This window comes from Cyprinodon variegatus, unplaced genomic scaffold (assembly GCF_000732505.1).
Source record: "Cyprinodon variegatus isolate N-32 unplaced genomic scaffold, C_variegatus-1.0 Scaffold38, whole genome shotgun sequence".
Taxonomy (NCBI): Eukaryota; Metazoa; Chordata; class Actinopteri; order Cyprinodontiformes; family Cyprinodontidae; genus Cyprinodon; species Cyprinodon variegatus.
Window position 1 is genome coordinate 1,026,621 of NW_015150491.1, and position 9,063 is coordinate 1,035,683.

The 9,063-nt window shown below is 41.8% G+C and overlaps 1 protein-coding gene across 1 annotated transcript; it reads left to right on the forward strand.

Annotated features, from left to right (window-relative positions):
• Window positions 1-869: 869 nt before the first annotated feature.
• LOC107081640 (N-myc proto-oncogene protein-like) lies at window positions 870-6,468 on the forward strand. Its single transcript, XM_015369812.1, has 3 exons — window positions 870-1,021; window positions 1,390-2,041; window positions 4,410-6,468. Exons 2-3 carry the CDS (start codon window positions 1,411-1,413, stop codon window positions 5,171-5,173), a joined length of 1,395 nt encoding a protein of 464 aa, XP_015225298.1. The 5' UTR covers window positions 870-1,021; window positions 1,390-1,410; the 3' UTR covers window positions 5,174-6,468.
• The last annotated feature ends 2,595 nt before the right edge of the window (window positions 6,469-9,063 follow it).

Below are 9,063 nucleotides of genomic sequence, written 5' to 3' on the forward strand. Positions count from 1 at the left end.
CTTCTGTCTTTATCCCGAAGGCATCTCAAAGCTCCCCGTCCTGCAAAGCCTGTTTCTGTCTTTTTTCTTTTCTTTTTTTTTTTAACTATCTGTTTAGAGGATAATTTCCTAACAGCCTAGCATTCTCTTAAAGGCTTTTTTTTTCCGGATTTCCTTTCGCCCTTAAAAAAAAAAAAAAAAATTCTCTATGTGTTTGTGTCTTTGTTTGATGATGAGGATCCAAATCGAAGTTTTTTCGTCCACGAGAGGGCGCAAGTGAACCCCGTGCTTTGTCTGCAGTCTTGGAATACTGGTTCCCCCTTAGACAAAAGACAAAATATTTAGAGCTCTACAGGAAAGAAAGGATGGATAAAAACTAATGAATTATATCAAAACTGTATATTATTCCAAATTACTACAGTTAAAGAAAATTATATTATGAAATTTACAACATATATAAACATCTATGTTCAACTATTCAAATTATTTATGGGGATATATTTGTTATGAATACAGTGAGCTGTTTAAATATATAGTTTACATATATATAGAAGCCAATAATATTTTAGAAATCAATAAAGCGACACCCAGCCTGCTGCAGAGCTTATTAACAATTTGAGAAATGCATCAGATCACAAAGCTCCCAATACTATATAATTTTCTACATCTTTTATTTCTATTTTTCCCCCAACACTGTCTTAAAGAATCTCTTTCTGGCTTCCTCCTTTCAATATTACAGCGTCGTTTCTTCATTCACCTTGGAATAAAGCTCATAGCCAGCGTCTACTCCCGCGCTGCATCCCAGTTCACACACAGCATAGGTGGGCATTGTCCCTCCCCCACTTGCCCGTGTGGGAGGAGCCTACTTTCCTCCCCTCAAAACTAAAGTGTATAACACTCTGTAGAGACCCACAATGAGTGTCAGAGGACCGTCTTGGCTTCAGAAGTAGATGACTGCTCCAAATCTGGTGTCTGTATTAGCTGCTTACTGCAAGATAGAAGAAATATTGATTGACTTTTTTTAATCCCAAGTCAGGACGAGGTGAGCGTCTCATTTCAACCGTTATTCGTTACATTATATATCTATTTTTTTCATATATTTCTCTCTAAATTGTTCTCATATCAGATTCTTGTTATTTAATATAAATTCAGCCGAAAAAGCTGTTTTATTTTTGTTTGTTTTTTCATAAGTGTAGTCATTTATTTTGCCTCCTGTCTGTGCGTCATGGGCACATTTACGCACACACTCCTCTAAGATATGTGCGGTTTTTTAAAGCCCACATTGGAAGCAGTTGGGAATCTGTGTGTGGGCTTTTCATTCGACCTCTCTTTGCAGCGGACTTCTGTTAGGTAAACATAAAAAGACGCTCAACAATGCACGCTGACTGAACCTTTCTTGTTCTCTCCTAGGATTGTCGATTGTTGGATAGAATGCCGGCGATCAGTAGTAAAAACTCCGATTTGGAGTTTGATTCCTTGCAACCATGTTTCTATCCGGACGAGGACGACTTCTACCTCTGTGGTCCCGATGCTGCGCCACCGGGGGAGGACATCTGGAAGAAATTCGAGCTGCTGCCTACTCCGCCCCTCTCTCCAAGCCGCGCTGCGCTACCGGGTGAGCCGGCGGCCACCAGCGCTTCCCCGGAGGCAGACCCCCTCGGCTTCGGCTTAGGGGACCCCCTGGACTGGGCTTCTGAGCTGCTGCTGCTGCCCGGGGACGATATATGGGGAACATCCGATGACGGGGACCTGTTCGGCTCCGCTTTGGATACAAACCCCAACAACATCATTATTCAGGACTGTATGTGGAGTGGCTTCTCGGCCAGGGAAAAGCTCGAACGGGTGGTAACGGAAAAACTGGGCAAGGCGATTTCAACGGCATCGACAGGGGGGAGGAGTGCGTACGTAAAGGTCCCGGAGGTGGTCAGCCGCAGCTCAGTGTCGGAGTGTGTGGACCCAGCAATAGTGTTCCCCTTCCCAGTGAATAAGAAGAGCAGCAGCAGGGACGCATCTGGGACTGTGACTGCGTCCACAATGCATGGGAGCGCAGCCAGCGACTCTGGTAAGAATCAGATCAAACTGATGGCTCCTATGAAAGAAAAACATTTTTTTAAAAAATAGTATATCAGACATCTTTTAAGTCTTTTACTCGTGCCATTGTTGTTACTAGAAGCTCAGGCGTATCTAAGAGGCAGGATCTTGTTCATATGACTGGCCCAGAATCGGATTATTCCGTCACATTCACGCGCGAACACACACACACACACAAAGAAAACACACACACAAGGCTGCAATTACACACGCATAAACACACAGTGGAGTAGTGACACAGTGAACCATGGGTTTATGTAATCAGCGAGCTCTTCATCCGGCAGATGGCAGTAAAATAGGGAATTGTGCGCTTTAGTGAACTCAGTTGGCACCAGATGCAAAACCACAAAAAAAGGAGGAAAAAAAAAACGAGACCAGCAGGCTGCAGGAGGGGGAGATGAGAAGGTGTTCAATAATGTGATGATCTGAAAAAAGCGTGTAGTGAGGCTTTCATTGCGCATGGATGAAGGAGAAACGTTGCGCGCAGTGGGGGAGAAATGCCCCCCTATGTGTTAAACAGCCCATCATAAACTGATAAATGAAAAGTATTATCAAATTAAAGGGCAAAGGAGCGCACACCTTTTCCTTACAACGTTATTACAGGAAGTAATTAAGTATTAGGTTGAAAAACTTGTATTGCTTAAACAAACATTCAAACAAGTCTATATCTGTGTGTTTTTGCATGGAAAACAATTCAACAAAATGCTTCAGGCTTCGCACAGACTCCAAACCAGTCACCTCAGCACTGATGGAAAGTAAACAGAGGAGGAGAGTCCTGACTTTTTCTTCTCCTGTTCTTTTTATTTTTGGGTGGGCGGGGTGGAGGAAAGCTTTGAAAGAGTGCTCCCTTCTCGACAGCTGTCTTCCTGGCGCCACTCCAGTTTTGTGGCTTAAATTGCGGTGATCCGATGGCCTGCTGCCCTACACCACCCTCAGTCCTGTCCATTATCTATTTAGTCTATGCTTTTTTTTAATAAAAGGATAAATGGATAAATAAAAGAACAGACATAGTGGGTTATAATTATTGCTATGCCCATTTTTTTTTTCTTTTTAACCAAGTTTGTTCATAAAAACAAAAATCAGGTAAACAGTGCGGTTGCCTAATGAAAGCACATAAAACAGCTCCCAGGTATTCAGTAAGCTGTTCCTTTCTATGAGTGAAAAGCTAAAGAAACTCACGTGTGACAGAGTCAGCCACACCTCCTTCCCAGCTTCCTCCCTTCCTCCAGCCAGCTGTTCCTTGCTATGTTTTGATGTCAGCAGCAGTCTGTATGAGCGATCAGCATGTGTGTCTGGTGTCTGAAGTGGGTTACCATAAGCTGTAAAATGCCACACTCTACAGATGCTCCCAAGCTGATAATGAAAGCCATTATCACATAGGTATTTTAAATGCATGTCACACCCTTTGCCTCCCACTTACTCACTTCCAGACACTAACAAAAGACAACATGGTCAGTAGAGCTCAAGACTATTTTATTCTTCTTAAGCTGGCTTGAATGGGATTCTCATAATACGATCGCCTTTAAAAAAACAAGTAGAAGTCATATTCATAGTATCTCTTATGGATAATTAACAAAAAAGTCACCGACTGTAGGTTTAACATATCATTACCTCAGTTTACGTGCAGTGCTCTTTCAACATGAGACCTGAACTATCTGTGTTCTTCACAATAGCTGTATTAGCGCCCATTGCAGGTATGAAAATAAAGTATTAACTTTAGTATTGTCAGCCAGCTGACTGGCAGTGCACAATAACAAGTGGGGAAGGTGAACTGAGTTTGTAACCTACAAAAAACAAAAACAAACAAACCCTGATCTCTCCACCACATTCTTTGGCATCGCAGTAAACCGACTTCAAACATATTTTAGTGGTTTTGAGTAAAAATCTTGTTAAAACCTTGGTATACCTCAAAAACAGTACCCAACATATGCCTAGGTTGCCATATGCTGAGTGTTACTCTATTAAAGCCCTTTTACAATCTCAAACACTGAAGTATTACCAGGGTTGCAGCAACAGACTGGCAGCATTAGACTAATACTGTCTCATCTCGCTGAAGAAGATTAGGAGACGTTTTGAAGAAGGGAGTTGGAAGACAACAAAGAACTCCAGCCTGTCTGCTCAGTGTTGAGTATGAACATGCCAATGCCTGCAGAGCAGATTAGTGGAGAAGTGACTGATACTAAGTATTAAGATATTAAGCAAACGTCCTCTCCCACACACATTCCGCTGTTGATCTCATGAATTTATGAAAACTGTTACCTTTTACCTGCTGTTACAGATATATTGCATAGTGAGATTTTTTGTCTTTTAAGTGATGAAGTCATTTTTTCTTTTCCCAGAAGAGGAAGATGAAGAAGAGGAAGATGATGATGAAGATGAGGAGGAGGAGGAGGAGGAGGAGGAAGAGGAGGAGGAAGAGATTGATGTAGTAACAGTAGAAAAGAGGCGCTCCACAATCAGCAAGACTTCCCCAATGGCCACGGGCTTAGGAACCATCTCTGGTTATCCGAAGAGCCAAGATGGGAGAGGGATTGTCTCAGGTGCTGGGGTTGTGAACCGGTTCACCAGCCGTAGTCCTCAGGAGCTCATCCTGAAGAGGAGCTCAGTCCATCAGCAGCAACACAACTACGCAGCCCCATCACCTTATGCCTCAGATGACGACCTAACCCCACCGCCAAAGAAACAGAAGACATCAGAGGCACCGCGGCCTCCTACCAGACCCGCTTCAACATCCTCCACATCTTCCTCCTTGTCCTGCAGTTCTGCCTCCAGTGTTGCCGGGTTGCGCAGAAAGCGCAGCGCCAGTGGAGACAGCAGTCCGCGCGGCAGCTCTGACTCTGAGGACAGCGAGCGGAGGCGAAACCACAACATCCTGGAGCGCCAGCGCCGTAACGACTTGCGCTCTAGCTTCCTGACGCTACGCGACCATGTGCCAGAGCTGGCGCACAATGAGAAGGCTGCAAAGGTGCTGATCCTGAAGAAGGCAACTGAGTATGTTTGTTCACTGGAGACAGAGGAGATGAGACTCCAGCAGGAGAAGGACAGACTCCAGGCTCGCAGGCAACAGCTCATGCGCAGGCTGGAGCAGACTAGGACTCGCTGACAGACAACTTCTACAACATAAAAACCCTCACTTCTACCCTGGAGGACCCCCTTAACCCCCCCACCAACCCTCACCTCCAGACATAGGCCTATACACTTAAGCACAGATACACAGGCCTTTATATCTGTTGGACCTTTGCACGCAGAAACACTAATATCTCAGAGGACATTTATTTTCAGATGCCGATATACAAACGTGGAAGAGTGGAGAGAAGCGGGTGCATGGGGGGCTTTACTGGAGGAATGCTCGGACTTTTACTGCAGCCACTTTTTTTGCACATTTGTTGACGTTAAGAATGTTTAGGGTTTACTTTTTCAATCCAGTCACATTGAGTAAAGACAAAAAGAGAAAGAATGAGGAGGGAGACACATTGTGTTCAGTCTTGACTCCCTCCGCTTGTTGTTTTTTTTGTTTTGTTTTTTTATATAATTTCTACGTATATGTTTGTCTGTTTGTTTGTTTTGTATTCACTGTGACACCAGCCTGGAATCAAGTGATTCCACATGGGGATAGGTGTTGGAGGGCACTTTGCTTGGAGAGCGGTGCACGCTTACCTTTGCCTTCATCACTGCAAGACTGAAAAACAAAACAATAAAAAACTGATGACCGAGGTGTCATAGCAGACACGAACAATGCCACTACAGGTCCTTTTCCCCTCACTTTTCTCACACTGGTGCTCAAACCAAGTCAGTTGATGTGTAACTGTGCACCTTGCTAGGCGACACTTTTGTATATAATAATAGTGTACAGACAAAAATACACTCAGATCTGCCTTGTTTTATATTTACACTTTCATTCTTGTTTTCTTTTTTTATATTCAAGTCAGGAAGCTGCCAATAACTGGACTGGAAGTTTTATACCTTTAAATGTACTGTAAAGTCTCAGTTTATGAGAGTCAGAAAAACTTTTGTAATATAACTGCATATTTTTCTTCTCCTTTTGTATATCACTACATTTTACACATTTATTTGCTTTTAGTGTGATACATACTAAATTTGATACTTATATTTTCGTAAGAGAATGCATTCTTGGTAGATATCACTTTATCTCGTCATTTTTCTTCTATCAGACAATTTTTTGTACAGCAGATGCGTTCTATCCTCATATATCTGGACTTATTCAGTTTTTTTCTCTCTCTTTTTTGTTGATATTTGTAACTATCGGGTGCATAGAACTGGGTAAAATGATATGTTTGTTTTTTAACTACATAAAATGTACCTTTAGTGCTGCAACTCATAGCACTTTTGAAATACCTCATTTTGAAAAATAAATAGACAAAATTTCCTGATGTTTTATTTCTGTGTCTTGCCTCCAAATTTCTGTAAATTTTTTGCTCCTTTTTGAAGCCTCATCCTGACAAAGACAGAACGCGTCTTCTAAATCCTGTCTCTGCACCCTGCGGCTGCCTCCCCCCTTCTCAAGCCTCTCACACTCACGCCTACACACACAAGTGCACACATTTCCACATCTCTCTATTTCCCTCTCAGCTCTTCCCGCTACATTGTTCAGGCTGCTGCCATGGAAACTGGAGCAGCTGCTAAGTAGCAGACACGAGAGTGAGTCTTTTATTTCTTAGCGGTCTTGTGTATTCCTGCCTGTGTGTGTGTATGTGTGAATATGAATACAAACGTCCCTATGTGTGTCTACCTTTTGTCGTTGTCTGTGTGTGGCCCTCAGTTTGTGATATTGCCGACGTTGTGCGCTGCCTGTCATGATGCCAGGACAAGCCTCGATACTGTTTACCAACATCAGCCACATGGCTTTGCCCTCTTCCCCTCCTCATTTAGGCCCCTGGTCCAATGTGCCTTACAGATGCCTGGAAGAAGACTTTTTTCTGGAGATACCTGAAAGGGAAATCTATTCCTCTGGTCAGTGTAGTTTACAAAGAGGAAACTACACAGCAAGGAGAAAAACACTGCATAAAAAATAGAAATGATAATTCAATTTAAGAAAGTCACAATCTTGGATGCTATACAATTTTGGCCAGTGATCATCTTCATTTACTTTATGCTCAATTTGCCTACTAAGTACCAAAATGTATGTAGTTTCTTGTCCAGATCTATGTGATGTGGAGTAAAACCCCCAAAATCTTTTATTTAAGATAATCTTGTCCTCATCTGAGGCATAAGATAAATGTGAATAGAATTGAAATAAATTTGAATGACTTAAACAAAAGAAGCGTATGCCATCCATCTGGGGCTCCTAAATCCAGTCATCAAGGACTACCTTCCTGCACCCTTTAGATGCATTTTTTTTCATCAAAACACCTCAATCATCCACAACTTACAGGGTTGATGCTCTGGAGGACTGAACTTTGGCACACCTGCCATACATCAGCCAAACGAAACATGTTGACCAATAACATTAGAATATAACGCACATTTTTGTCTCCACAATGGCATCATTTAGAATTAGAAAAAGTGAAAAAAAATGTAAAGATTTATGTTAGTTTAAGTTTTAAAAAATGCAAAACATTCAGATCATCAGAAAAAAAAGCTGACTTTTGCAACAATAAGAAATCACTAAAGAAGGAAATATTTTTGAAGGAGGTTTGGGTATAAACTGCATCACAGTTTGTGCACTTGGGGCTCCTCTGCAGCAGAGCAATAATGAGACCCATAATGGCTATAATGTTAAGATTAATTGGATTTTATATAAAAAGATGGACCAATGGTAACCAGAAAGGAGAACATTTACAGTCTGAATTCTTTAGAATAACATACACATGACAAACAAGCTGAAAGAAGAATAAATCGGAAATATGTCTATAAAGATATTTGCATCTCCATTGGGGTCCACCTTAATGTTTCATTTCTTTTGAATTTCTTGTTTTTTCTACTATGCTGCATTAATTAGGCATCCAGTTGTCTATAGAGGTAGTTTTAATCCTCATCTCATTAAATCTTTCAGACGGACAGTACCTCAGCATTGAGTTGTCTCTTTTTGCAGCTTTAAGCTTGTAACACATCGGCAAACCTACCAAATGTTCAACTTGAGAGATGTATTGGGTTTTATGCAGTTTTCAGGTCCAATGTCTTCAGGACTTGTTCCTGTTTCCCTTTCTTCTGCCACTATGCTGCAAATTTGGTCATTTTTGGGGTTTTAAAATATTCCCAAAATCTGTTGTTTCACTAAAAGCTACCCTAATTTTTACTATAGAATAAAAGAGAAAAAGTAAAAACAAAAAAACACACTTATATTTACATCATCTTTTTGGTGTAAACCTTTGTACTCAGAGGTTGCTTGAGAGCTGAGCAACTAATCTAACAGTTTGCATATGGAACAGTTGAATAAAACCTTCAAAGAGGTGACCTCACTGTGCCTAAAGACAGACTTTGGAGGGTAGACAGCCGAAGACTGAGCCTCTCACAGGGGGTGGTGGGGGCTGCTGGATTACATAACAGGGGTCTGGTGTCTTTGTGTGCTCTTACAGTGCATGTATAGAGCAGGAGTCTGGCGTCTTTATCTATCTATGTGTGCATGTTGTGTCCTCTCCCGGGACTTTCCTCACCATCTGTCTGCTGAATTTATCCTACTTGGTTATAGAAGAAAATCACTGACAATAGCAGTGAACAGGAGGGAAAAGCAAAACAATATATCCTAACAGACACACAATGGGATTAGATGGTAATATGAACTAAAAATACCCATACAGCAGTGTCCAGTATCACACTTCCTGTTTGGATATGCTTAAATCGCTTCCTCTTCTGACACACACTCACTACTGACACATTTTCACTGTCTGTTGTTAAGCTCTCTGAAATGAGACTAATTGGTTTAGCTGGGAGCTGATGTATTTGAGTGGTCATCTCCTATGTTTAACAAACATATGGCCTAGGCTTTTCTTTCAGCTCAGTGACCATCCTGGCTGCCTAGAGCTCCTCATGACA

Bases quoted from the DNA above. Each gene is read 5' to 3' on its own strand.
- LOC107081640 (XM_015369812.1), top strand. From the start codon at position 1,411: ATGCCGGCGATCAGTAGTAAAAACTCCGATTTGGAGTTTGATTCCTTG. The intron at 2,042-4,409 runs GTAAGAATCAGA...TTCTTTTCCCAG, and splicing joins GAGCGCAGCCAGCGACTCTG to AAGAGGAAGATGAAGAAGAG.